General features: G+C 39.9%; 1 protein-coding gene across 4 annotated transcripts in view; it reads right to left on the minus strand.

Moving 5' to 3' along the window:
- NRP1 (neuropilin 1) overlaps positions 1-27,191 on the minus strand; it is a 134,694-nt gene that overhangs the window by 21,768 nt on the left and 85,735 nt on the right. For all 4 annotated transcript variants that reach the window (XM_047066727.1, XM_047066725.1, XM_047066728.1 and 1 more), the window contains exons 7-10: positions 17,236-17,391; positions 13,668-13,812; positions 6,070-6,401; positions 1,469-1,613 (exon numbers count right to left, since the gene is read on the minus strand). In XM_047066727.1, the coding sequence (XP_046922683.1) occupies positions 1,469-1,613; positions 6,070-6,401; positions 13,668-13,812; positions 17,236-17,391 (778 nt within the window). The remainder of the gene's footprint in view (positions 1-1,468; positions 1,614-6,069; positions 6,402-13,667; positions 13,813-17,235; positions 17,392-27,191) is intronic.

Consider the following 27,191-nt stretch of genomic DNA (forward strand, 5'->3'; position numbering starts at 1 on the left):
TTGACACTGGCAAACTGCCACCAGCCTCAGTCTTTTCAGCCATCAATTCATTCCACCTCTTAAATCAGTGTTGCTTTCTAGAATCTAGGCTGATGACCTGCATCATGGCAACTGACTCCCTTTTCCAGATGAACACGTTTCCCAGTAAATGGAACAAACATTGTCTACAGTCGGTTCAATCTGCCCATCCCTTTTTGTTTCTTGGTATCTTTGCCAAAGTCCTGGCACATAGTCATTCTTAGTCTGTGCTGATAGTGACTGGATAATTCAGAGGTCTGAGATATGACTACAGATAAGGAAACAACTACACAATAAAGAATGGGAGATAATGGCCTGCTTTAAAATAAACACATACAAAAGTAGCTATGAATTATTCACTAGTATGGTGATTTATAGCTTCAGATTCTTTAGTGCATAAGAAAACTTTTATGATGTTTAATGTGCTCAAGAATGTAATTATATTTGGGTAGCTCAAAACACAAATAATTTTGAAACCACAAGAAGGTGATATTAAAAAGCATTCTTTGAAACAACCATGAGCATATGCTCAATTGATTAACATCTGGGTACCAACAATAGCCATTCTTTGAGCTAACCTAGAGAAAGACCTTTATGGGGATGGAAAAGTTGGTTACTCTTTATGCCCAAATCTAAGGCAGATGGGAATTCTAATGCACAAAAGCATTAGATGGTACAATAAACAACTATCATATCATTTTTCAAACATTCCTTTTATTTATTATGTGATTAAAAAATGCAGAGGTAAGTGCAGTTCTGAGGTCAGTGTGTGAGCTGAATTTGTCCTTGAGATGACTTTCATATGATAAGTGTATGCAGTAATATCCTCAAACAGACCTCACCGTACATTCATACATATTATCTCATGTAAAGTTTTGTTTCTCTGCAGTAGCCTAAGCAGTTCATTCAAGATAATGGTGGTGGTTCTGTCAAATGCTGTTTCCCACTAGTATGAGATGGCAGTCAACACTGCAGACAGAAAGTTGAATGGGACACAGATGGCTAAACAACACTAAAAAGTCAAAGGAATTAGTGATTGCCAGGGGTCTAGGGGAAATTGCTTGATGGGTGGGGGTTTTGCTTTGGAACTAGATAAAAGTGGTGGTCGCAAAAATAACTGTGAATGTACTAAATGCCACTGAATTGTTTACTTAAAAATGGTGAATTTTATGTTATGCAAATTTCACCTCAGGAAACTTAAAAAAGTCAAAGAAGGCAACCCAAAGAATCTGAGGAGAGTTCCACAAACAACCAATACAAAAGTGGGATTCTGAAGGCACTGTTTGGTGGAATGTGCTAGAACGTCGAGCCTCACAGACTGACAGGCACAAGGTAGGATCACCCAGGGGAAAAAGCTGGCAATTTGCAGCCGCGCCATCAGGGGCATAAATGCATGAAGAAAGAGATTAAAAAGCCGGAAACTAGAAGGGACTCGGGACGTTGTAATTACCTTCCACTTCACAGCCCAGCAGCTCCATCCTCAGCCCCAGTCCTCCATGAGTGGCTCTCTCAGGGTAGATCCTGATGAATCGTGTGGAAAGAGGTGGAAAAGTCCGTAGCTCTGGTGTATCGTAGTTGTTGTTTCCTTCAAAAGACTGAAGTAGGAGAAACACCATTATCAATAAAACCTCCCTTTCGGTAGAGGAATCCCTCCTTCAGGACTCTTAATAGGGCAGAGAAACAGACCCCATCCCACCACCTCGTAAATGGCTGACATGTCTTTCATAAATGAGAAAGGGGGGGGAAACAACTAAAGCTTCTCTAAGGAGTGACAGATGTCATTTCTCAGAAACTTTGAAGTACACACTGAGGCTATACCAGAAGCTGAGGATTTAATGAGACACGTTTTCAATGCTATGCTGATGTGCCTTCAAGAAGTGACACTTCTACCACCTCCTTGAGGTGGAGGAAGAGAAGTCAGGAAGAGAAGCTGCCATTTTTCAGAGCTATGTTAGACACCACATTTTCAGTGACGACTCCTGTTACATTCTCTTAAAGAAGCGGGTCCTAGTTTGCTAAAACCTGTAGAAGAGGGAGTGATTAAATTCCTGAAGAAGGAGATATTAAATTTAATGTAGTACAAGTGCTATTTAGTTAGGAACTGGGGTTATTCCAACTCACTGAAATTGCTATTTACTTAAGCAGAACCACCAGTTGGAGGCATTTGTAGATAAAAGAGCCTCTCAGGAAAGTAAGTAACAAGGGTCCTGGCTATCAAGTGAGGCTCTGATGCCTGGCTGAACTGCAGTGTGAATGGGCTCCTTTTTTTGAAATACATTCCTGACTTGAAGTCACTGTGACATTCTTCAGGGGCCAGGCCACCCATTGCCTGTGCTGCTACTTTATTATTTTATTTCCCTTTTTACATTGACAGGAAGGTCAAAATCCTTGAGTGGAATCATAAGAAAATGGAACAATAATTTTTTCAAGAAATAGATAAGCCTTCTTCTATCCTCTTCTCCCAACATTATTCTTTAATCCTACCCCTAAAGGGAGGTGGGGAGGGAGATTAGGAAAATCAAGTTGCCTTATCATTGCGAGTGTCTTGTTATACATGAAACATCGCATCATGTTTCCTGGTGCAAGGCGTTGTTCTAAGTGCTTAAAGTATATTAATTCATTTGATCCTCAAGACAACTCCTTGAGGTACATTCTATCATTATCCTCAGTTGACAGGTGAGGCACAGAGAGGTCAAGTAATTTGCCCAAGGCCATACGTACAGTAAGTGTCAGAGCCAGGATTCAAACCTAGGCAGTCTTAACTGGGGCCCTTCACCACACTGCTATGATGCCTCTGCCCTTAGAAATAATCATGTCTAATCTCATTACATTCAGGTAACTGAGGTCTATAACCAAGGCCACATACTTAGTTTCCTTAATTTTTCTTTAAATGTATTGCAGTTTGGGTTACTGACTGGTAGATTAGATTGAGTGGATGGCCAGCCACCAGGCCATGTCAGTCAGGAGCAGGGACCATACCCGATTCCTGGATCAAGATGTCATAAGCCAGCAAAAGATGTGATCATTCAGTGGTAGAAATATCAGGGCTAAAAGGGACACACATGTAAGTGAAAACAGACGGATTGGGTTGACTGTGATCTGGCCAGAGGTTCTCTGAGTTCCAGAAATAAATTAATTGGTCCTATCCAATCCAGAAAAGTCTCCAGAAATCTAAAGGACGTGGTTAACACAGACTCGCTTCTTCCCCTAAAGCTGCCTTCTCTTATTTTGAAGAGTAAAATCATTATTGGGGTTCTGCACTCTTGATGGAACACAGTTGCTTCCAGTAATTGGGAATCTGACATATATTATTGTTAGGCCCAATTAAGTGTCGTCAGTGAGATATAATTATAATGAAAACAACATTACTATGCATGCCTGTTCTATGTTAATATAGCTCCAACAATCACAGGAGAAAAGCACTTATAGCTATAGACTCCCAGCTCTTCTTCTAATTTTAACTTGAGTAAAGAATTAGGACAATGTAGAAAATTATAAAAGCTGTCCGTGATGAGCTGGAAAGAATATTAGCAGCGAGGATCTATATGGAAATGAGCTAACACTGCTAACATAAGATCGTTTATGAAATATCTTTGTGTCCTGTTACTCACCGTGGTTTAGAAGAGGGATTTGAGCATTTAGATCTCCTCTCTGCTTAATTCAAAGACTCTGATATACCTTGTCCATCATGTACTACTTGAGGGTAGGAAGTGAGGAGCAGGATATAGGGGATTTTATAGCCATCAAAGTACTGTTTTATTCATAAAACCCAGTACTCATTCTACTATTACACAAAAGATACTTGGCATCCTAAGCAGGTGACCTTCATTTGTAAGTTTAAATAGAGTATGTTTTAAGTATCATTATACAACTTAGTAATATGCACTGCACCTAAACTGAAGGCTTTACCCATGTCCTTTTGCATCTTAAAGATTTTATTTAAGGAGAAGGACATGTCAGGAATGACAGATTAGGCTCTATGTAAATCATTTAGAGGCTTTTGTGGTTTTAAATATCATAGGGGGATGATAATGACGGATAAGATCATATTTGAGGAGAAAAATCTCACATACTCATGAGTGGAGTTTTTTGTTAAGATTGAAACCTGTGTGCTGGCTCCTGGTGGAATTCTATGCGCAATGTACTACAGTAGAGTGATAGCTTTAGACTTAATTGCAGACTCGATGAGGCACCTTATCCAAAGCATATGGTAATTTGTTTTCTTTCTCTCCTAGAACCCTCATGTTGAAGGTGTCACAACACCTGCTGTTGTCACAACAGCACCAGGATGCTGCTGATGTGTGGCATATTCACACTTTGTGACAAAGTCAGAAGGCTCACAACTCCTCTGAAAAGATGGGCTCTTAAGGGGAACTCCGGTTTCTGGTGTTTATTTTACTTTTTCTTTTATCAAAACAAGAGGGGCAGGCATAAAGGGGGTGGGGAATGAAATGAACACAAGAAGGAAAGTAGCTGTAATGTAGATTTAAAAAAAAAAAACAACACTGGAAATTGTTTAGAAACCACAAGTTAAGTAGGGGCGAGATGGGAGAGAGATTCTTACATTTCCGACAGCATCATCACTGTCAGTGGCCTGCCACACTGGTGCTGACCACGGCCTTGGTGGACAGGTAGCCAGTGGGGACAGGTGGTCTCTGCAGAGTCCAGCTTCTGGACAGAGGGGGATCTGGCTGTGCCATTGGGCTTTTGTTTCCTGCCTGCAAAGCCCTTGGCCTGAGTCACTATATTCAAGGCACATCACCACAGTCATTTAGAGTGGGAACAAGGATAACATTCCCTCCAATGGGCTAAAATCTTTTCACAAAAGGAGTAGGTCCTGAGCAAAGCAGAGATGCAAAAGCTGGGATGGAAAGCTAGTTGTGTTGGGTGTGAGAAGTGCCATCAGCTGAATACTTCCCTCAGTGCACACAGAACTGATGGTCTATGGGTTGTTACTTATTCACACTCAAACCAGCCATCATCAGGCCTAGCTGATGGACACCAGCCATCATCAGGTGTTGTGTGCTCAGAAAATGCAAATCAGTGCTCACTTTGGCAGCACATATACTAAAAAAAAGAAAATGCAAATTAGTTTGACCACCAGCCTAAGTAAAACATAATCCCTAAAGAATCTGTTTGGTTAAAAAAAAAACGATACCACGTGTTGTGATGAATGTTGGAATATCTCCCTTATCATTGGATCAAGAGCCAAGTGTATTTTAAAAGGTTCCAAGGCATAAAAAAACATACTCAAGCATTATTCACAAAAGCCAAAAGGCAGAAACAATGAAAGTGGCAATAGGTGGATGAATGGATACGCAAAATGTGGTATGTGCATACAGTAGAGTATCATTCAGCTTTAAAAAGAAATGGAATCCTGTTCCTCCAACTTGAGGACACTGTGTTAAGTAAAGTAAGCCAGTCACAAAGAAACAAATATTGTATAATTCCACTTATGGGAGGCTCCTGAAGAAGTCAAATTCACAGAGACAGAAAGTGGAACGGTGGTCGCCAGGAGCTGGGGCATCAGGAAATGGGAGTCATTGAGGGGTGGGTACAGATTCTCAGTTTTGCAAGACGAGGAAGTTCTGGAGATCGGTTGCACAACAGTAGGAATGTACCTAACACCACTGAACTTTACATCTGAAAAGGTTAAGATGGTAAATTTTAGGTTATGTGTATGTCACCACAATTAAAATCTGTTGAGAGATTCTGAGTTTCTGCTGGGTTGCCCTGTCAGTCCCCAGGCTCCCAGGCTCTGGGCCGCCCTGTCTCCTGAGTGTCGAGCTTTCCCCTGTTCCCTAAGGAAGGAAAGGCGGCCAGCAATGTAATTCTTTTCTGCGTTGATCTCAGATACCACTTTTAGCATCTCATTCCTGTCTTCCCTAGAATGGGGGTCTTACGGACACCATCCACACTTCCACTGATGTCATGGCTTAAAAGAAATACAAAGTCGTACTTCCTCAGGAAAATGCTGGAGGTCTTGGATTTAAGTCAATGACATGAGAAAGGACTTCCTCCCCAGCAGCTGCTCCCATCCCTGGATCTCACCTTAGCCTTGCGCTTGCTGTCATCCATGATCATTTTCCAGTCTGAGCCATTGTTGCTGTACCCGATCTTGAATTTCCTCATGAACACCTTGTTTTCCCTGTGCTTCCCCCCCTGAATGATGATGCCCCTCACAATCTTCTCTTCCCCCAGGTCCACTTGGAGCCACTCGTTTATGTATGGGTGAGGAGCAGGTGGCAGTGCCCAGCCGGAGCGACTGGTTACCAGGCGAATATTTTCAGGCATCCAGTTTCTGTCCCCTTGGTTTGATGCTGTTATCTGGGAGTCAGAGATAAGTCCAGACACCATACCCAACATGCCAGAGCAAGGATAATCTAGAGGGTGGAATGAAATAGATGATGTAAAATGATTTTCTATAACTCTCCATGCTTAGAAAGAGAATACCACAGACTGAATAGGAACATTGTACCCATTCATATACATTTTTAAGTCTCTGGATCATTTGACATTAAACCAAAGCGCTGCCTCCCTCAAACCTTTCTCCTAGACTTATAGCACTCCCTCCCACACTCACATTCCAAGAAGGAAACTCTTCCGTGAAGATAGACATTTCCCCATTTTTGAGTTCTTCCAAGCTTAATGTCAAAGTACTGATGTTCCAGTCCCTTTGGTATCTAGAATTTAGCCCTAGATCCAGTACAGGCCCTGCCCAACAGAGGTTCAGTTTATGATAGGCTGGAGATAGGAAATCAGTAATTCCAAAAGCCGGAGGCTGTCCTGCCCACCCCTTTTCTAACTGTTTTAGGAGCTTTCCACACGAAAATCCCATTGTCGTCACAAACGTACCATGTCCAAACCCAAACGGTCCTTTTCCCCTTGATACTGAATTTCTTTATCAAACTCTGTGTTTTAACCAGTGGAACTGCCAACCAGCTAGTTTCTGCCTAGTCATCTAGTCTTTCTCTATTTTATATATTCCATTCCTGTTCTGCTACTAAATCCTGTCATATTTTCATTAAAAAAAAAAAAAAGTATGTTGGTTGGTCCTGCCTTGTGGTCCTCATTTCCTTTTGGCATTACTCTGGTCTGCATCCTCCTGGCCAGGGTGCTAACTGGTCTGGTTGGCTTGTCAGACCCCAGTTATGAATCTATACCATCCATAACTGCCAATTCACTTTCCATAAAAAAAATTTTTTTTTTGCAATGTCATTCTTAAGCTCAAAAATCTTCCATTGCTAAGTAAAATAAGCCAGACACAAAAGGACAAATATTATATGATTCCACTGATGTGGGGTATGGAGAGGATTCAAATACACAAAGAGAGGAAGTAGAATGGTGGCCACAGGAACTGGTGGGAGGCAGGAATGGGGAGGTGGTATTTAATGGGTACAGAGTTTCAGTTTGTGATCATGAAAAGCTCTGAAGATGGAGTGTGGTGATGGCTGCACAATAATGTGATTGTACGTCACACAACTTAATTGTACACTTAAAATGGCCCAAATTATAAATTTTATGTGATGTGTATTTACCACAATAATAAAAGAAAGAGAGCTTTAAAAAATTTCCATGGCCCCCCATTATTTATAGGACTATATAAAAAGTCTATCCAGCCTTTGAAATCTTCATTTTGGTTTCATTCTGTTTATCTAATTTTGTTTCCTCTTACTGACAGCATATTTCAGTGAATCCATCTTTTTGTATACCCTAGATACAACCCTCATCATTATCTTTGCTCAAAATGTTCCTGCAGCCCCTTATCCTCCTGTTGACAGAGGTAAGTTCTGCTGAAATTTTAAAACCCATCTTAAACTCTTCATGGAAACTTCTGAAACTATTCTAGCCTTTATTCCAAACTCTCCCTTGTCAGAAATATGATTGCATGTGCAGAAAGTAGCACACAGTTTAGCATTAAATTGTTCTCTCCATGCTTTTTTTTTTAATTTTTTTTTTCTCAACGTTTTTATTGATTTTTCGGACAGAGAGAGACAGAGCATGAACGGGGGAGGGGCAGAGAGGGAGGGAGACACAGTATCGGAAACAGGCTCCAGGCTCTGAGCCATCAGCCCAGAGCCTGACGCGGGGCTCCAACTCCCGGACCGGGAGATCGTGACCTGGCTGAAGTCGGACGCTTAACCGACTGTGCCACCCAGGCGCCCCCCTCTCCATGCTTTAAGATTGGTTATCTTGCATCCACAGCTAGATTATAAATTTCTCAAAAGCAACAAACAGCATCAGGGGCACCTGGGTGGCTCAGTCAGTTAAGCATTCGACTTCGGCTCAGGTCATGATCTCAGAGTTCGTGGGTTCGAGCCCTGCGTCGGGCTCTGTGCTGACAGCTCAGAGCCTGGAAGGAGCCTGCTTTAGATTCTGTGTCTCCCTCTCTCTCTGACCCTCCCCTGTTCACTCTCTGTCTCAAAAATAAATAAACATTAAAAAAAAAAAGCAACAAAGAGCATCAGATCTTTTTACATCTTCTGCAGCAGTCCAAGTAGCTTCTGAGCATAAGGAGAGTATCAATCATTGATTAATTGATTGGCCACTTAATAACAAATCATTAAATTATTCTCCTTTCAAAACTGTACACCTCAATCAAGGACATGCATAAGAATGATAACCTATTTTTCTTTGAAACAACTCAATTCTGCATAATATAACTAAAATTTAGCTTAAAAAATATAGCCATCCTAAATGAGAGGCATGCATTTAATGAGATTAAACTGTGTCCATGTTATCAGCTGGTCCTTAAGAGTTAATTGCTCAGATACTTTCCAATGAGTTGTACATTTCAGGTCATGCCATTTCTTTATCCAAGCATTCAGTCCCGGCTCGGAATTATGCATGTCCTAGTCTTCCATACTGCAGCCTTGAAAGCCTCTCCTCATTTTACCCCATTTGTGACAGGCATAAATAATGGAATAAAAAACTTTCTTATGGGGGTGGGATGGAGGGAGGCTTTCTTTCATTCTGTTCCCTTCACTAGGAAGTCCCCATTATCTTGCCCTTCCCACTACCTATACCACTACAAATCTTGAGCCATTTTTGAATGCTACAATTTTCCCAATATTTCCCACTAGGCATGGTTTTCTTTCTATGAGACTCTTCTTTAGCACTTTATGTGCATTTCTCTATATTGATGACCCTATGCAGCTCCTTGGATTGCTGCTACTGGCCTCACCAGATTTTGTCTTTGAGGACATAAGCCAAGTCATATTTAAATTTTTTCTATGACTCCTTGAGCCCAGCTTTCTATGGTATTTACTTAACAAATATTTGATAAATGAATCAACTTTTAACACAATAAAGGCAACTGCCATTTTTCTCAAGCACCCTTTCCTGTAATTCAGTCACAGTAGCTGCTCTTGGCTGGGACCTGGATACAATAAATTCAATGAGGATTAAAAAAAATTATAAAAAGTATTTTACTGAGGGTCTATGAAATTGTAGTGCTAAAAATAGAAGTCACATTTTTGGTCACTGTGGTCACACCTGTCTGATTCAAAATCAGCTTTTATAAAGAAAATGTTTAGCTAGTAATAAGTACCAGATGTTACCATCTGGACAAAAACACAATTAACTTGAATATTGTAAGGAGAGCACAACCTTTATCAGATTAACGTCCTTACTCTAATGCAGACTTGGCTAAAGCAGAGTTTACATATCAACAAACCTAGTGATGCCCAGCCCCCATTCTGCTAACATATCCACAGTACAGTTAGACCCTTGTTCCTTCTATAAGTCTGCCTCATCCAAAAAAGAACAGTGAAGAGGCACATTGATTTGCCTTTAACTAAAAATTAGCACTTTTAACAATGTTAAATAACAATTATTAATTCAACAATTTAATAACTCACTTTTAGCAATGATTAGGAGAAAAGTTACACTAACATTTCAAGGTTTGAATAAGATGCTAGGATCTAGTTCTATTCTTCCATAGCAGGCTTGCTCAGATGTGCTTTAGCCTGGCTACATGTCAAATCCTTTGGAAATAGTGTTGCCAAATTTAGCAAACAATCAAAGAAAAACAACAAAACAGGAAACAGGATGCTAGACTAAATTAGAATTTAAAATAATGAATAATGTTTTAGTATAAGTATGTCCCAAATATTGCATGGGACATACTTATACTAAAAAATTCTTTGTCATTTATCGGCATCAAATTTAACTGGACATTCTGTATTTTACCTGGCAACCCTGTTCGAAAACTTAAAAAGCAATATTAGATGGAAGGGAGAGATGAGTTCTGTGGTGGGGAATTAAGGTGATTCTTTTCATTGATATATTATGGTAAAATTATACAGCTTTAATAGGAAAACTGAGATATACTGGTAAATCAAATACTCTGTTTTAGAGAATGAGAGGTATCATGATAACTGCATTTGATGGGTGAAACTGAGTGAGCATAATTTAATCTTCCCATGATGACTCAGGATATTGTGGCACCTGAGATCATCCCTCCAAACTTTGATTAACATAGGAACACACTGATGTGAGCAGAAGCACCAGTTAAGAGACTTCTGGTTAACAAACACAAGTTAAATGAGTTTGTGGTATGTTCTCATACATCAAGCAGTAATCCTCCAAGATTATCTTCCCCACATATCTATATTTGCCAAAATGATGAAGCCTGCTTTGTCAAAATAATGAAAATGCTCCTTTGGCAATCACCTTTAAAACAGAATGGTTTTTGCTCCAATCTTGTTTTCTTTATATCTCTACATGGTGACCACACTGTATACTCTGGCTTCTCTAAGATTATTGTATTTCTAAAAAATAATTTCTGAATACAAAAATTAGGTTAAAACTTAAGGGCTCTGGAGACTTTGGAAGTTGAGTGATGTGTTCACAGGATAACTTAATTCAATAGTTTTTGTTTGTTTTAATCCAGTTTGAGTTAGGAATTGCCAACTGAAGAGGAGAGGGTGGTATTTTGAAATTCAGTCATTTGTGGATAAAACTGCAATTCATTCATCTATTCATTCATTAAAAAATAAATGTATTGAGCACTTGTTCCAGGCATACAGGATACAATAGAAAGTAAGGCAAACATGGCCCCTGCTTTCACGGATCTTACAGTCCAGCAGGGACACTGCAGCCTTGTTCTCTTGCATTAGTCTCTATTCTGAGGGGACTAGGGCCTCTGAAAGCTGAAAACTATCTGCTTCTGGTCATCAAGAAGAAAACTCTGCTTGCTGGGACTTTGTCCTAGGTTCAGTTCATGGAGTACCATTCACTGTGTAATTTACTGGGTACCATTTAGTTAACACTGACTCTAGGCCAAGTGTATTATAAATACTTTCAATTTAATCTTCATTACAGCTGAATTAAGGTTAATCTTACTGACCAGGAAATGGAGTTCAGAGGGATGAAATGTCTTGCCCATGGTCTCACATTCACCAAGTGGACAGTCGAGAGCGAGGCCTGGATAGATGTCTGCACACTTTCTGTCCACATGACTATCCTTATAACATGCTGCCTTCCCAAAAATCTGCCTTGGTCAGTTATTTGGAGATTGTAGCTACCTTACTAGAGAGAAGTATCTAAAATATATCAGGGGTCATGATAAAAATATTAGCGCTATGAACTTAAAAGCAGGATCTTTTTTGGGAAAAAATAGCTCCTTAAAATAATAGTAAAATAAAATATATGTGAAAATAGTGTATGCTATTTTAGATATCTATGTTTAAATAAACAAACTAGACATTTAATTAGTCCTTTAACGTTGAGTCATGTAACATTTTTGGTTTTAAAAATCCAATAAAGTATTTGCCTTCTTCACATGTGAAGACTCACACACCTAGAATGAACTCTCAGGGAAATCCTTGTGAAAATGGAAAGAGAGGTTCAAATTTAAGTATGTTTTATTGAACTAAAAGGAGAACTTCAGAAATCAGAGTTTAGACTACTACGTTTGGAGTCTTTACAAAGTTACTTCTTCTTCTTTTTTTTTTTTTTTTTTGGTGCAGTGACATTAGATTAGAAATGAGCCAGAAATTATTTCCACCCTGACCTCAAATGGCCTTGTTTCTACAAATTTATGAGCAACTTCTGAAATTTGTAATTCTCTGAAAATGACCTAGAACTTTTCTCATGTAACTGATGATCAAAAATAAAGCCAAGGTTATATCTAACTTTTCAACATCCCTTCTTCCTCCAAACCTCTCTCCACCCAATTCCTGCCTCCAAGGCCTTGAACTTTCTTAGTCTTAGATCCTGAAACAATAAACAAACCTGTCTCTGGTATGGAAATAAATATGATTTTGGTAAAATCAGGTGTCAGTTATTACTTGCCAAAATGGACTCTCCTATAAACAAGGATAGTTTTTTTCTCCTTAGTTTTTTCTTGTGGCGCTCTTGTCCAAATGGCTTGTAATTTCATTGAAAATTGCCCAGGTGGTGGGGCTTTTGTTTTTGTTTTTGTTTTTAAATTCAGTAGTTTCCTTGTTTCGATATAATTATCCTACAAAGGATAAAAATAAAAACAATAGTACTAGCATTCATGGAAGAAGAGATTAAATGTCCTAACTATGTACACTAACATAATATTAAAAGATAGTTCAGAGACTTTTAAAAGTGGTTCACTTTTAATTACTTTTTGGTGAATCAGTTACTGATTCCATTTAACTTTGAAACTTACACTGAAGTTTACATTGTACTGCTGTGTGTGTGTGTGTGTGTGTGTGTGTGTGTGTGTGAAACCTTTGCAATGTATTTACTTAAATGGTGAGGAATTGTGGCCTGACTAGTATTTACTTCAGAATACAGAATGGTGGCACAGGAAGATCAGTGAATCGCCAGAGAAATGCAGTGAGAGTGACAGTGATGACAGTTCTTTTACTTCCAGCTCTGTCCCGAGCTGGCCCACTGTTTTAGCCATTTCGTGCCTCCAGAGTACACCTTCATCTCTCAAATGGGTATAATCCCTCTACTTACATCAATTTAACAGAGATTTTTTAAGTCCTGTGAATGTCAGAAGAAACAAACAAAAAGAGAGGAAACATTGACCGATCAATTTCTAATATTAGTGTATGCATTCAACAAAAGAGGGATAGATATTGAGACAAAAAGTTGTCCAGGTAGAGTGAGTGAAGAGAGAAATTCTCATAAGTTAAACTCCTTCTTGACTGTGGCTGACAGAGCCACCCATAGGCATCAAAATGAAAAAGGTGGAGAGCATGCCATGCAGTAATTTTTCATTGCAAATCGACTAAGCACCTGTCAGTGTGCCCTGCACCCAGGAAACAGAGATGAAAAGCACAGTGCTCACCATCATGGAGCTTGGAGTCAAGTGGAAAGGTGTCGCTTAGCACCAGGCTGTGCTGAGCACTTTATATCCATGAGCTACTCCATTATCACAACAATCTTGCATGGTGCATGATGACTGTTTTCTAGTTGAGATCACTAAGGCTTTGAAAGACAATAAATTCCCTCACAAAATAAGCTAGTGAGGAGTATCAACAGGATTTGAACGCAGATATCTAAACTCAAAGCATATGCCTTTAACCACCAACTGAAAATGACCAGATTTATATAAAGAAAACGACCAGCTTTATATAAAATTCCCATTCCTAAAATTATAAAAACTCCCTATATTGCAAAGCTTACATAAATCAAAACTGGGCCATCTTCAAGCTGGAGCTCACCTGTTATCTTGCAGCCATAGACTTCAAACCTCATAGATATGCCAGTTTCCCAAGTCACCGGTTTGATTCGGACAAATCGAGTTATTAGTGGTTTAGGGAAAACTCCAAACACAACATCTGTGGGGTTGGTGTTTCCCTGAAAGATCTATGTAGAAAAAGAAAGGGTCCTTTAATGACAGACTCTTCAGATTTAAGACAAATACAAAAATATGTTTCCACAAATGCCTATAAAAATTATTTATAATTTCAGCATTGCCCATCAAAGGTTGAGGTGGCATTAGTAATTTGTCATGTTATTTTTTTCAAATGATGGCAATCAGAAGAAATCACGTGTAATGTAGAATGTTGTCCTAATCATCCATTCAATTTTCTGAGATCCTGGAGACTCCAAAAGCACTATTACGAAGACAACATTTGTTAAAGGCTACCTAAAAAAGGCTATCCAAAAAAGTTGGAAATTATTAACTTTATCATAAGGACCTACATAATACTATAGATGGTGCATGGGAACTCACTCTATTTTACTTTCCCAGGAACCCCCAGAAGGAGTACTTTTTGAGTTCAGTGTAGGGTCTGGCTTAAAAAAAAAATTTTTTTTTTAACGTTTATTCATGAGAGACAGAGCACAAGCGGGGAAGTGGGGAGAGAGAGACACACACAGACCCTGAAGCAGGCTCCAAGTTTTGAGCTGTCTGCACAAAGCCCAACATGGGGCTCAAACCCACAAACTGTGAAATCATGACCTGAGCTGAAGTCAGATGCTTAACCAACTGAGTTACCCAGGTGCCCCCATAGGGTTTGGCTTTTTGAAAATTCTAGGTTGTATTCCCAGCTACAGCACTGTGTCAAGTAGCTTCCCCTCTTTTAACTCCATTTCTTGATGGGAAACTTTATTCCTGACACCAACTAAGTAATGATCTTTCATCTTTTTTGGATATTGGTAAAATTATGTTTTAGCGGTCAAAATCAACACTGAGTTATAAATGATACGTAACTGGAAATCAGCTTTTCCAGGGCTCCTGCTTCTAGTTTTAAAAATGAGCCATTTTATTTTAAGAAAGATGAGGCTTGTAACTGCAAACGTAGTAAGTGCCAGTCATGAATGAGTTTCCCACAAGGATGTGTCGGGACTACTCTTCCTGGGCGTGGCTCCACTGCTGTGTTCTTCAGCAGGTTCCATGCTGGAACATCCGGCACGAGACCCACCTCAGGAGGAACTGAAAGCCTCTACTTCCCTGTCTTTCACTTTGGCCCTGAACTGGGGATATCCCGTGTCAAAGTAAATCAGCTAGTGCTCTGCTTCTTACACAGCCACACCATATTCCTATTATGTTGTGTCACTTGAGCATTACTGAGCCCATTGGAGGCCTGGAGATTCCTCCCCACGTTTCCAGGTAAGTTCTCAGAGGAGAACCACAATTTCCCAAGACTTGTTCTTCCCCTGGGAGAAAGGACTTCCAAAGGTCGAGCTGATGTTTTTACTTCATTTAGCTTAAGTGGCCTGTGTGACTGAAGGTGGTCAAATGCTTTACAAAGTTGGCCGTTAGCCTGATCCCTCTCCAGAGATGGTTTAATATCATAATTTATCCTCGCCTGTGATGGCCTTTGGATTTCTGTCCTACTTCAGCAAATCTCTCTGGGAAACAATCTGTGTGGGAGCATTTTTGTGTGACAGAGAAGAATGGGCAGCTGCCAGAGGAAGCAGAGTCCCAAGCCATATAACGCTTGAAGGGTCAACAAGTCCACTTCAGGGAGAGCCTGACAGTCAGTTAAGAGCACTGCATGCCCCGGCACAGGCTGGGGGTGAACTCTGGCTCACACTGAGGGGACTTCACATTTGCTGAAAACCATGGAGGTACATACATTCCACTCAACATAAAGAGGGCTGCTGGCCTTGTCATTGGCTAAGAAAGCAGGGAAGGGGGTAGGGGCCAGTGTCTGAGAGGCCGCAAAGTAAAGGGAAAGGAGGGTGGACAACAATAACTGGACGCCAGGTGGACGTCTGGCTTGCATTTAGGTTCAATATAAGTGCTCAGATGGATGTCGCACCTATATCTTTGCTGAATCCTTCTTTATTCTTTCTGCCTCCCACTCTGGAAGCCCTTCCATGTGCCAGGATGTTCCCGATAGTGGACCTAGAGTGAGCTCTGTGCATTGTCAGACACCCCCTCAGAACCTGGTGTGTGCTCTCTGACAGCCCCTTCTGGGCCATGCCAATGACTGATGGCCAGCGGCTGACGAGGACACCGTGGACAAGTAGCACTCATGTTTTAAAGAAATGGCCTGAAGGCCTGAGGTCAGTTCTCCTTACTCTCCTTGCTGTATCCTGGGCATTAGTATCTTGTTTGTTTGTTTGTTTGTTTGTTTGTTTGTTTGTTTGAAATTAAAGCATGTCTTCAAAAATATGTCAAGATGAAGTCATGAAACTTAGGGTCAAATTTTACTTGCTAAAGCTTCACAAATGTTGGCTGTGAGGATTTTTCTTCCCCAGATGGAGGACTGGTTCCATGTCCTCCAGGGCTAGTCAGTGGCCTTGAACTTGCTGTCCATAGACCTTCCCTCCCACAGGGCAACTGTCTATATATCTACTTTCATTTTGTCTGCCCTAAATAAGAGTGGGGGCTTTGCAGCTAATCAAAAGGAATTAACAGTTCTCTCACTTCACATTATGGCTCTTCTTAGCTCCAGACCCAGAAGGAGAAAATCAGGCCATGCATGCTCAAAACAGAGACAAGGACATGTTAATTGGCCTCTTCCCAAATCCTGAATTTCAAGTTACCTGGATCTTTGCTACTATCCTTATCATTTCTGTGCATTTTATTTGGCCTTCAGGGCAAGCTTTTAGTTTTGGGGAAACAGTGAATATGAGATCTCAGAAATCTTTTGATGAGTAAATCAGAGCAAGCATAACTTCAAATAAACACGCAGGCTGAGAAAAACAACTCAGCTCCAAATGATTTAGGGTAGGGCACCCAGGGCAGGGCATGGCTGGTGTGTCTTCTTTTGTTAAGAGCAGTGAGGAGGTAACATCATGTCATTTGTGTGATCTGAGGGAACACTGTGAACTGCCTTTCTTCTATTCATTTTCACATAAACGGCCAAACACTCTTGTAAATTAGTTTGTGAGCCACAGAGGGTAGATGAAAAGGAGTTTTCTAAAACCAGCCCATGACTGAGAGGAAGAAAGAAGGAATCTATGAAAGACAATGAAGAAACACGGGAAGCAAAACAGAACAACTCCTCAGGTTCTAAAAAGACAGTGCTTATCCTATACATGCTCAGTGTCCCCACGGGAGGGTTAAAGTGATTCTTGAGCCTAACACTTAATTTGGCTGGTATTGACTTTTCTAGGAAGCATCTGTATAATTTCCTCTTGGCTTCTGGATCTGGGAACATGAGACCCCTCCACCCCCACCCTTTGGTCAGATATAAACCTCAAATTGCACTTTTCATTTTAAATCAATCCCAGACTCAACCAGGCCAGACAGAAAGCTCCCAAACAAACAAGTAAAAATTGATCATCCGTTTCAAAGACTGAATTGGTTGAGGGGCTGACAGCGAAACTTACGACAGGTTTATTTCCTTCCTTTATGGTGATCCAGTCTTCCCCATTGGAGCTAATGTCTATTCTGTAAGTCTTGACATAATATTTCTTCTTGGTTTCCTTTGAAATGGCTCCCTGTGTCCCGACAGCAGTGACAAAGCGCAGAAGGCCCAAGTCTACCTGCAAAACAATACAAGCTTAGTCAATCATTCACCCTGCACTATCATAACCTGAAACATCTTTTCCCGTGGGTTCCACAGTGCAGTTTTCAGCCACCTGAGAGTTATAGGTCCTACTTCCACCTGGCATCAACATCCCCTAACTTCTCCATTTCATTCCTTCTAAAGAAAGGCATGGCTAGGATTAAGACAGCAATTGTCCGAGTTTGGCAGTTCCAGGAAGAGACTGCTGCAACCACAATTGCTTGATCTTGGTACAAAAGTGAACACTGGTTTCAATATCATTTTGCTATATTTTCTAAGAGATTAAAAATTCTTTCCAAACAATGCATTGGTATGTGTTATTTTACAATTAGAAAAGATAAGATAAAATTAGAAAAGACAAGATAAACTTGCAAATTGGATGTTGGAGAGGCTTGGACTAAAACTCAGGTCTAATGGGCTCCCATTTCTCATCACTCTTCAGCATCTGTCCCCTTCCAGAGAGAAACAAGAGGACTTTGAAAGCACTAGGAGTGCTGTGGTTTAGAGAATGGGCCAGAGACTTATAATCTGGAATGGAGGGGAGACCAGGAAGGCAAAGTAAGGATATCTGTTTCATCTTTAGATTTCTTCCTTCCCCATATCTTCCCATGGCCTCTCTTGCAGTTCAGCTCAAGAGGCAAGTGGATTCCAAGGCATCATCTGGGAAGGACTGATGCTTCCAAGTGACAATGGCTAGAGTTCACAAGCTCCTACTGTAAGTTTCCAGTGGAGAAGTTCCTCAACACTGGAGCCTCATCTTCATCTCTCACTAGCCTGTCTCGTACCCCTGAAGGTTGGGCTACTTGGAAAGCATCACAGCAGTGATGACAGAGGGTGACCAAAGCCTGAAGGTCCACAATTTCCTGGCAGAGGTGTGCAGTGGCTTGGGTTGTTCCTGCGACCCTGTGATATGAGTGGGTGGGACAAAGATCTAAGCATCGGGCCCTCAAATGTCTAGTATTGGTTCTGCCACTAGCTAGCTGTTGGGCCTCGGACAAATCACTTCATCTTTAATGACTTTAGATTTCCAGTTCTTCGTCTGTTAAATAAAAGAGTTAGGCTAGATAACCTGGAAGGCCCCTTTCAACTCTGACTTCTTATGATTCCATGTTCTCTGTAAAGTAAAATACTGTTGACCCTTGAACAATGAGGGGGGGTTAGGGGCTCTGACCTGCTCCATAGTTGAAGATCAGTGTATAACTTTTGACTCCCCCAAAACCTAACTACTAATAATCCACTGTTGACCAGAAACCTTACAGATAATATAAATAATTGATACACACATAGTTATATGTTATATGTGTTATATACTGTATGCTTACAATAAAGTAAGTTGCAGAAAAGAAAATGTTATTAAGGAAATCATAAGGAAATACACCTCCAGTACAATACTATAAAAAATACACTTTTTAGTGTACCCCCATAGTTCAAACCCATGTTGTGTAAGGGTCAACTACAGTGTTTTTTTTCTTTTACTTCCCTTATTTCCATCATTAATAACCAAGAATAATCTTTAAAAACAAATTTAGTTCATTTATTTATTTTAAGAGAGAGTCAGTGTGAGTCGGAGAGGGGCAGAGAGAGAGAGGAAGAGAGAGAGAGAATCCCAAACAGACTCCACACTGTCAGTACATAGCCTGATGTGGGGCTTGAACTCACCAAACTGCGAGATCATGACCTCTCATGCTGAAACCGAGAGTCAGACGCTTAACTGACTGAGCCACCCAGGTGCCCCAATAACCAAGAATGATCTTAAAACAAAAATCAATACTTGTTTCTATAGATTAGAAATGTTTTCAGTTTCCTTTTAGGGATACATTTGATTATTTGTTTAAAATAGTTTCCCTCCATTTGTCATACCCTCTATTGTATTTCTGTATAATGCAAATACTTTAAAGAAATGATACAAATATATGGCAAATACTTTTGAAAGTTTTTTAAAAAAATGTTTATTGATTTATCTGGAGAGAGAGAGAGAGAGATAGAGTGCAAGCAGGGGAGGGGCAGAGAGAAAGGGAGAGAGAGAATCCCAAGCAGGCTCCACACCATCAGTGCAGAGCCTGATGTGGGGCTTGAACCCATGAGCCATGAGAACATGAGCTGAAGTCAAGAGTTGGATGCCCAACCAACTGAGCCACCCAGGCACCCCTGGCAAATACTTTTTAAAGGACACAGAAAGTAATTGCACATCACAACTGCTTAACAGTAACAAGATGTTTCAACAGTACATTCATTATTAGGTAAGAGAATGCCATTTTCCAATGAAAATAGCAACAAAAGCCAAAAAAAAAAAAAAAAGAAAAAGAAAAAGAAAAAGAAAACAACCCCCTCCCCTGCAGTATACCCTCTACCTACCACCAAAACTTCTGAATCCTGCTTTCCACTTACTACATGACAACCCAATTTTCAGAAAACAAAATTTCAATTAACCCTCCAGTCCTATAGGCCATGGACACCTAAAGAATTTCCATTTTATGTACAGTCAGCCTCATGAAGAATGACTATTGTCTTTCATGAACTGCTTTTTCCCGAAGGCCCTTAGAGTAGTTAAATCAACATGTTGCCAATTCACTTCAAAACTGAACACAAAGTTAAATCCAGGAAAAACAGCTGTATTACTAGCTCACAAAAGCCAAGTTGGAGTCACACAATTCAATAATAGGAGACTTCATCTAGAAAGGAAGAGGATACCATTCAATGTGAAACCATCTTTATCTCATTTACCTGATTTAAATTTTTTTTAACGTTTATTTATTTTTGAGACAGAGAGAGACAGAACATGAACGGGGGAGGGTCAGAGAGAGAGGGAGACACAGAATCCGAAAGAGGCTCTAGGCTCTGAGCTGTTAGAACAGAGCCTGACGTGGGGCTCGAACCCACAGACTGTGAGATCATGACCTGAGCTGAAGTCAGACACCCACCCGACTGAGCCACCCAGGCGCCCCTCATTTACCTGATTTTAAAGATGTAAAGTCTATGCTCTGGTTGCTATTACCAGATTTAAGAGAAAAAATGAGCAAGACTTTAATAGAAATTAATATTTTTGAATAATGGTAGATGCTTTAATTTTAACAAATAAATATTTACCCAACACATTTTTATCAAGTGCCTGTACTTGCTATTTGAATTTTTTTCTGAAATTTGAGTTTTTTTCCCAAGTGAACTATAGTACTTTGTATGAATTTGTATACAAAGCTCAAAAAAAGGAGGCAAATCCACGTTTGCCAGATTTAGCAAATAAAAATATAGACTGTTAGGTTAAATTTGAATTTCAGAGAAACAACAAATGTTTTTAGTACATGTACGTCCCATGCAATATTTGGGACATATGAACAACTGGTCCATTGTTTACTTGAAATTCAGATTTAACTGGATGTTCTGGCAACCCTAAATCTAACTCTATTCCAGACAAATAATCAGGTGATTTTAAGTTGCCGCAAAAACTCTCTGATTTCCTAACGCTGCAATCTGAAAGTTAATGGGCACTCTGGACATGGTTGCACTCAACAATTTCAACTGTTTTCAAATGCTCTCAGAACACTTAGTGCTTTACTGACTATCCATTGAGTCATGCCCAATGCCATATCCACTTTCAAGCTGAAGAGCCCTTCAAGTCTTGACGTCCAAGGGAGCATGAAGCAGAGCTATTTAAATAAACTCTTCCTGTCAAACTTACAAATGGCTCTTCAGTTTGGAAATGATTAAATTCTCAAGAGTGCACATTCAGCTTAGGCTGATTTGAAATAACTCTAGTACTTCATTCCCTGGCTGTCCTTTTCCTAATTTTTAAACTTTGTTTTTAGGGTAAAATTTGGTTACCAGGTAGGAGAGAATTTAATTGGTTGTCAACTGGAAGAACCCTAGGCATTAGAAACAACTGACTTAAAGGAAGGAGCAACAGACTGGAATTAAGTGGGTATCCAACAGGGGAAACGTCCAAGGTCCCAGATAGAAAGGCCCTAAAACATGTACACGAATCACTTGTAAAAAAGAAAAAAATATTTTCTTTTCTCAACAGCAATGAAATGCATTAGCAACCTCCTCTTGTAATTGCATAAAATTTCCTGCTGTGCTTTAAAACTCTGCAGATTCTCTTGTTTATACCGCACTGGGATACTTGAAATTTCATTTCATTTTTCTTCCTCACATTACTGCCACTGGGTTTAGTAAGGATGAATGACAACCTCACAAAATGATCAGGGCTGGGGCCTGAACCTTTGCAATTAAAACCGGATGGTAGCCAGAACTCTACCAAGACACAGCCTCCCTATCACTGCGGGAATTCTCATGGGCAACACCAGGGGTGTTCTTTCAAGTCCTTCTTCCTAGGTATTTTTGAGGAATGCCCTAACAACAACCCTGGAGTGACTCACTGGGTTTGGGAGAGAAGCAAAACCGTCAGCCTCAGAAGCCCTGCTGGGCACACTTCCCGTGTCTGTGTCAGGAGACTCAGAAGGACTCACTGCCTAAAGCCTGGGTGTTTACACCATTCTCACCGGTGAAGCCAGCTCTGCTAACCATGACATTGGCCTCCATTGGCCTTTATAGTCCTACCTGCTGCATCTATCCCTCTCCAACCATCCCTTCCAGCCACGTGAAATTATTTGTTATTCCTAACACAAAATAAGCCTTTCTGTTTCCCTGTTTTGCCACGTGAAGTTCTCTTGACCTAAAATAACCTTTTCCTCTTTTCTGATAACAAATGACTCTTTCGTCTTTTCAGTCCGGTAGACAGAATGAAGTACCTTCTTCCCCCGTGATGTTTGGGGGATAGCTCATGTCTCCACCACCGAACCCATCAGGTTGTGTCTTTGCTCTACTTCCATACAGACTTTTAGGATTTCTTGCAAGGGACATCTGCTTTTCTATATAGAAAAGTAATAGATGTCTATTGAAAATGTGTAAGCTGCAGAAAAGATTAAAGAAGAAAATGAAATCTCCATAAGACCAACATTAGGAGAAAGCCACCAATAATAGCCTTCCAGAGTATTTTTTCCTATGCAAACTATATGTGAATGTTGTGTTGTATGTTTTATTAGTTTCAGAAAAAATGAGGTCATATTAAGTCTATGTCTGATGACCTGCTTTTTGTTTAGTTTTATGGATAGAAGTTTTTGCCCAAAGTATTTTCAATGGCTTCATGGTGTTCCACAGTATGGTTGTAGCATGATCTGTTCAACCTGTGAACATTTTTATTCAACCTAACTGACATTCATTCAGTGAACACTTAATACCACTCATCTTTTAAGTTCTGTATCAAGTGGTGAGGATATAAAGAGCAGTCAGAGTGTTGGAAACACAAACACATGATGACAGAATGGGGCAATCAATACACGTGAAATGTGATCCAGCACAGGGGAAGGAGTAAAATTTTACCCAGAGAATTGGAAGTTGGGGCACTGCAGACATTTCACTGCAGACTTTGATGTCTAAGATGGGTATTGAAGGGTACCCAGTAGAAGTGGACAAATGGGCACAAAGGGAAGGAATGTTCTGGTGAGAAGGAGGAGCAGTAAGTGCAGAGGTAAGCAGGAGGAAATGAATGAATGAAACAAATGGACCCTAAACGACTTACTGTGCCTCCCTCACCACTATAGACATTATTTGTTAAGAAGTGTATGGCTCTTTAAAGAGTATTGTGCTCCGGTCATTTTCAAGCCAAAAGAAATAGTTTTCACGAAAACCTTTCCAAATCAGCCACTGGCCATCCTCTTGCTGGTTTAGCTTTTTGAATTATGATGAGCTCTTACCAACCTCACATCATAATAGACAAGATTGGTGACCCAAGACAGGCAGCTGGAAAGACAAAGATATAACCCCAGAATAGTTTTACATAATGCCACCCCTCTGTGTTTTGGAGGGTTCATCATCCTGAACAATAATTCCTTTCTTTCCATAAAAACTCATTCACACAATAACCATAATTAAGTAACCTGCTTTCCCTAAATCCAATCAGCTCTGTTCCAATCACTATCTTCTTATTTTGAAAGAATATCATTATTTCACAGCTGCTTTATTTTTAATTGGAAGAAGGATGTGATTTTACATCTGAGTTTGATGCACTTCTGTTTGACATTAAGGGTGATGGTAAGGGGGTGTGATGGTGGGACGGGTATGCATGGAGCCGAGCATCAATGCATTCGCTAAAATTGTTGAATGTTTCACTCTGTGTGTGTGATGCACATAAACATCTGGTACTTATCTGGTAGTGTGTAGACTATTTTGCAGAAGTCTAGCACGCTACTTTTGAGTTCTGTCGGCCACTCTCTGAGTTAGCTTACAATAGCTTACCCCATATATCCTGTTTCCAATATAAATATAAATATAAATATAAATATAAATATAAATATAAATATAAATAAATTCTAACACTGCTAGTAGAATGTCTACCCACATCTTACTTTCACTGTGCTCTATCCTCAAAGAGAAAATATTGTCAGACAGCAGATACAGAAGAGGAAAGCCCAATTTTCATTTCGGGTTTGGGGAGAGGTGCAATAGTAAAATCCTGTCCTTATCCACTTCTGGGGGGGCAGGGGGTAGAGAGCTAGCAGCACCTGTGGGGTGAGGACTCCCTACAGCATAGATCCTGACCATGATCCTGACTCAACGTTTGTTGTAAGATGTCTACAGGTATAATCCACATGCACTTTATGGCCATGGCATTGTCTTAGTAATGGCAGGAAACACATTCCCCAGATAAAGAGAAGCCAGGAGAGGCACACATTTTACTGGGAATCACTTTTGGACAAAGCACACATCTTAGCATTGTGTAGTAAATCACGTAGCAAACCTTTGCAAACTGCCGTTTAAACACCAGCATGCAGCCTCCGAGCCATGAAATGAATATCGTTGCTTTCTATAATAATACATAACCAGCCATTGGTAATGTCATAATGTGGAAAGCCTCATTTCTAAAATGAAAATCTGTCTTGCTCAATAAAATACTGCCCATTGAGGTAGCATTGGTAAGGAAGCGTTTACCAGCTTCTAACATTCCCATAGCAGGTCAATACAAGAGCCTGAAAAAATAAAGGACAAAGAACTGAAGTCTGATTAAAAACAGGAAAAATACTTTGAAGCAGGGGGAGAGTGTGTTGGGTTTTTTTTTAGAGCATCTCTGATGACTCAAAGAGCTGTTTAATTCATCACTAGACACCACAAGCTAAAGAAAATATTTTTTAAGTAATTGTCTCATTTCCTTAGATAACACACATGTTTTCTGATAGAGCCTGGTCATTTGAACATCAATGCTGTTCTGGGATCTGAGGGCTTAATTCAAGCATCTGATCATTGCATTCCTTAACCTAGCATCTTGGACTTTGTATAGTTACCAACTGGAATATAACCACTTTATAGCCAGTGATATAATTCTCTATCTCTTTATGTGTTTTTTCACTATTATTGTATTACATAAAAAATATACTTATGGCTGAAGTTACTATATTAACAGGAAAACCACAGGGCAGTCCCTATGTATCAGGCATTTATTAAGGGCTAAATTTACAAGATTGTCTCTTTGAATTCTCAATAGTCACACATGGAAGATTTTATGGGCAAAGCAACTGAGGAACTAACTGGTGGGTGGACCTTGCCCAGAGTCACAGAGCTCACCAGTGACTGGGCCAGGACTTACCCAGAGGAGATCCGTGGCCCATATACAAACACTCACCCATGCTGTTGCACCATCTGTATTGCAAAAACTTGATAAGTATTGAAAGAATTGCTTTGTCAAGAATAATGAAATCTGATCATTCTTTTTAAAAATTACATTTTTGTATAATCATAGAAAATATGAAACCATTTATGATTACCTTGACTGTGGGTTTAAAATTTACACAGGCTACCAGAAAGCAAAACTTTGTAAGTGACTCAGTTATGCTGTTGAAAAATAAGATGGTAGGGATGGATTGTTTTAAGCAAAAGATAATGAGGAAATATTTTTAAAATTCTGGTAAAGAGTAAAAATATCCAAGTATGAGAAAAGTGCAAGGCAGGAAGAACCTTACCTATTTTCTTTTCTGGTCTTAATTGCCTGTATTAATCTCTCTCTCTTTTCTTCCCCATAGCTAAATTAAAGGAAAGCATTTTTCTTGGGTGGAAACAAACTACTGGTTATAACAAAACTCCAATAGTACAACAATCCTACATGAATGAACAGATGAATTCTTCTATCGGAAGACGTGAGCCAGCCAGTTGGAATAACATTAGATAAGGATGTCACAGCAGAAACGCAATGGAAAGCCTGGTTTCCCTGACTTGCCACTATACTTCCAGCATAAGAACAAGGAAAGGGGCAAGAAAAACCACGTCCCTAAACAAGGGCAGACCTTTGTCTTTTTTTGGCTAATAAAGAGAGATAATGCTTAAGTGGGTTCCTTTGTGTCTGAATTTATTGCACATTCTTTCTATCTCATGTTAATTTTTTTGGGTATAAATCAGAAACAACTAATTAAAAAAGTAATATTTAATTCTGCTATGTTCTTTGAACTGGAGTTCCATCTGGTTCTGTTTAAATAGTAAAATCTGCTGTAGCTGTTAAAATTGGCAAGTGGCATAGGCAAAAAAAGAAACAAAAGGGACTCCGTGCAGCAGGTTAATACTTTAGCATTTCAACTAGAGTCATTTCCAGAATCCAGCTACTCAAATCACTCCAATATGGAAACGATAAAGATGGAATGTTCTAGAATGGAGGCACCACCACTGGTCTACATTTCCTCCATGTGATAGATACAGTCTTTGAAGATAGATTAAGCTTTGAAGATCTTTGGATTGACAGCAGCACATGGGACTGTGACACCCACCCGAAAATGCTCAGCTTAGTTTATGAAAAACATCTTTAAGACACGTATGAGCAGAAAGTCTTCACATATTCTCTGCAAAACCTGAGGGTATTTTTCCTTCTAGATTTTCTTGAACAGATATAATTGTGTTCAGAAAAAACCAGACAGTTATTCCATTTGAATTCCTCTCTTACTTGAGAAACCTCTAAAATCTGGACAGTAAGACACACTGTATGATGTAGATAAACATTAATTACTGTTCTCCTTCTTAAAAACGTTTGGGGGCAAACTATAAACTAATAAATGGAGCGAGGGAGCATGCTCACAATTAGGGCATGTTACACATCATAGATATTCAAGCTGAAAGTGTGAAATTAAATTGAAGGATCTCAAGTGTCCAGGTAAAAACAGCTAATCCATTAAACTCAACACACATGTACTGTTTGCCAGGCTCTGGAAGCAGGTAGGCCTGTGTGGAAATAATGATAACACAAGGCTGAAAGTAAAAAACACCACCATGTTGACAGATGAGGCATTATGGGATTCCAAAGAAGAAAGATTCCTTCCAGGAAGAGAAAGAACAGGGTTTACGGTAAAAGGGTCATTTGAATCAAACTGGATCCCATAAGATGGGGTAAGATTTTGGCCGGGGAAGGGGCCAAGATTGTTGAGCTAAAGGCAGAATCAACTGGAAAAATATCTCACCCAACTGTCTGTATTTTGAAATATCGGATATGATGAATATTTTCTTTCTATCTAATATCTCCTGGCAAAGTTGCTTTAGAGATCAAGGTTAAGTGTCCTCCCTGCCCCCTTCCCCTAGCATGTATCACTCTTTGCGTGGGCCTTCATGTGGTCCACAAGTCCAGGCCAGGAAGGGCGTGGCTAATGACAGAGAGACAATGACATCTTATTTGTAATTAAGCTTTAAGCTCATGAGCATGTACTGTGTTGCTGAGATTATCCTGCTGAAATACGGGCTCTCCCTGCCTCT

Source organism: Lynx rufus, unplaced genomic scaffold, assembly GCF_022079265.1.
Source record: "Lynx rufus isolate CCGP_SWC_20201006 ecotype Redwood Valley unplaced genomic scaffold, mLynRuf1.p SCAF_7, whole genome shotgun sequence".
Classification (NCBI taxonomy): domain Eukaryota; kingdom Metazoa; phylum Chordata; class Mammalia; order Carnivora; family Felidae; genus Lynx; species Lynx rufus.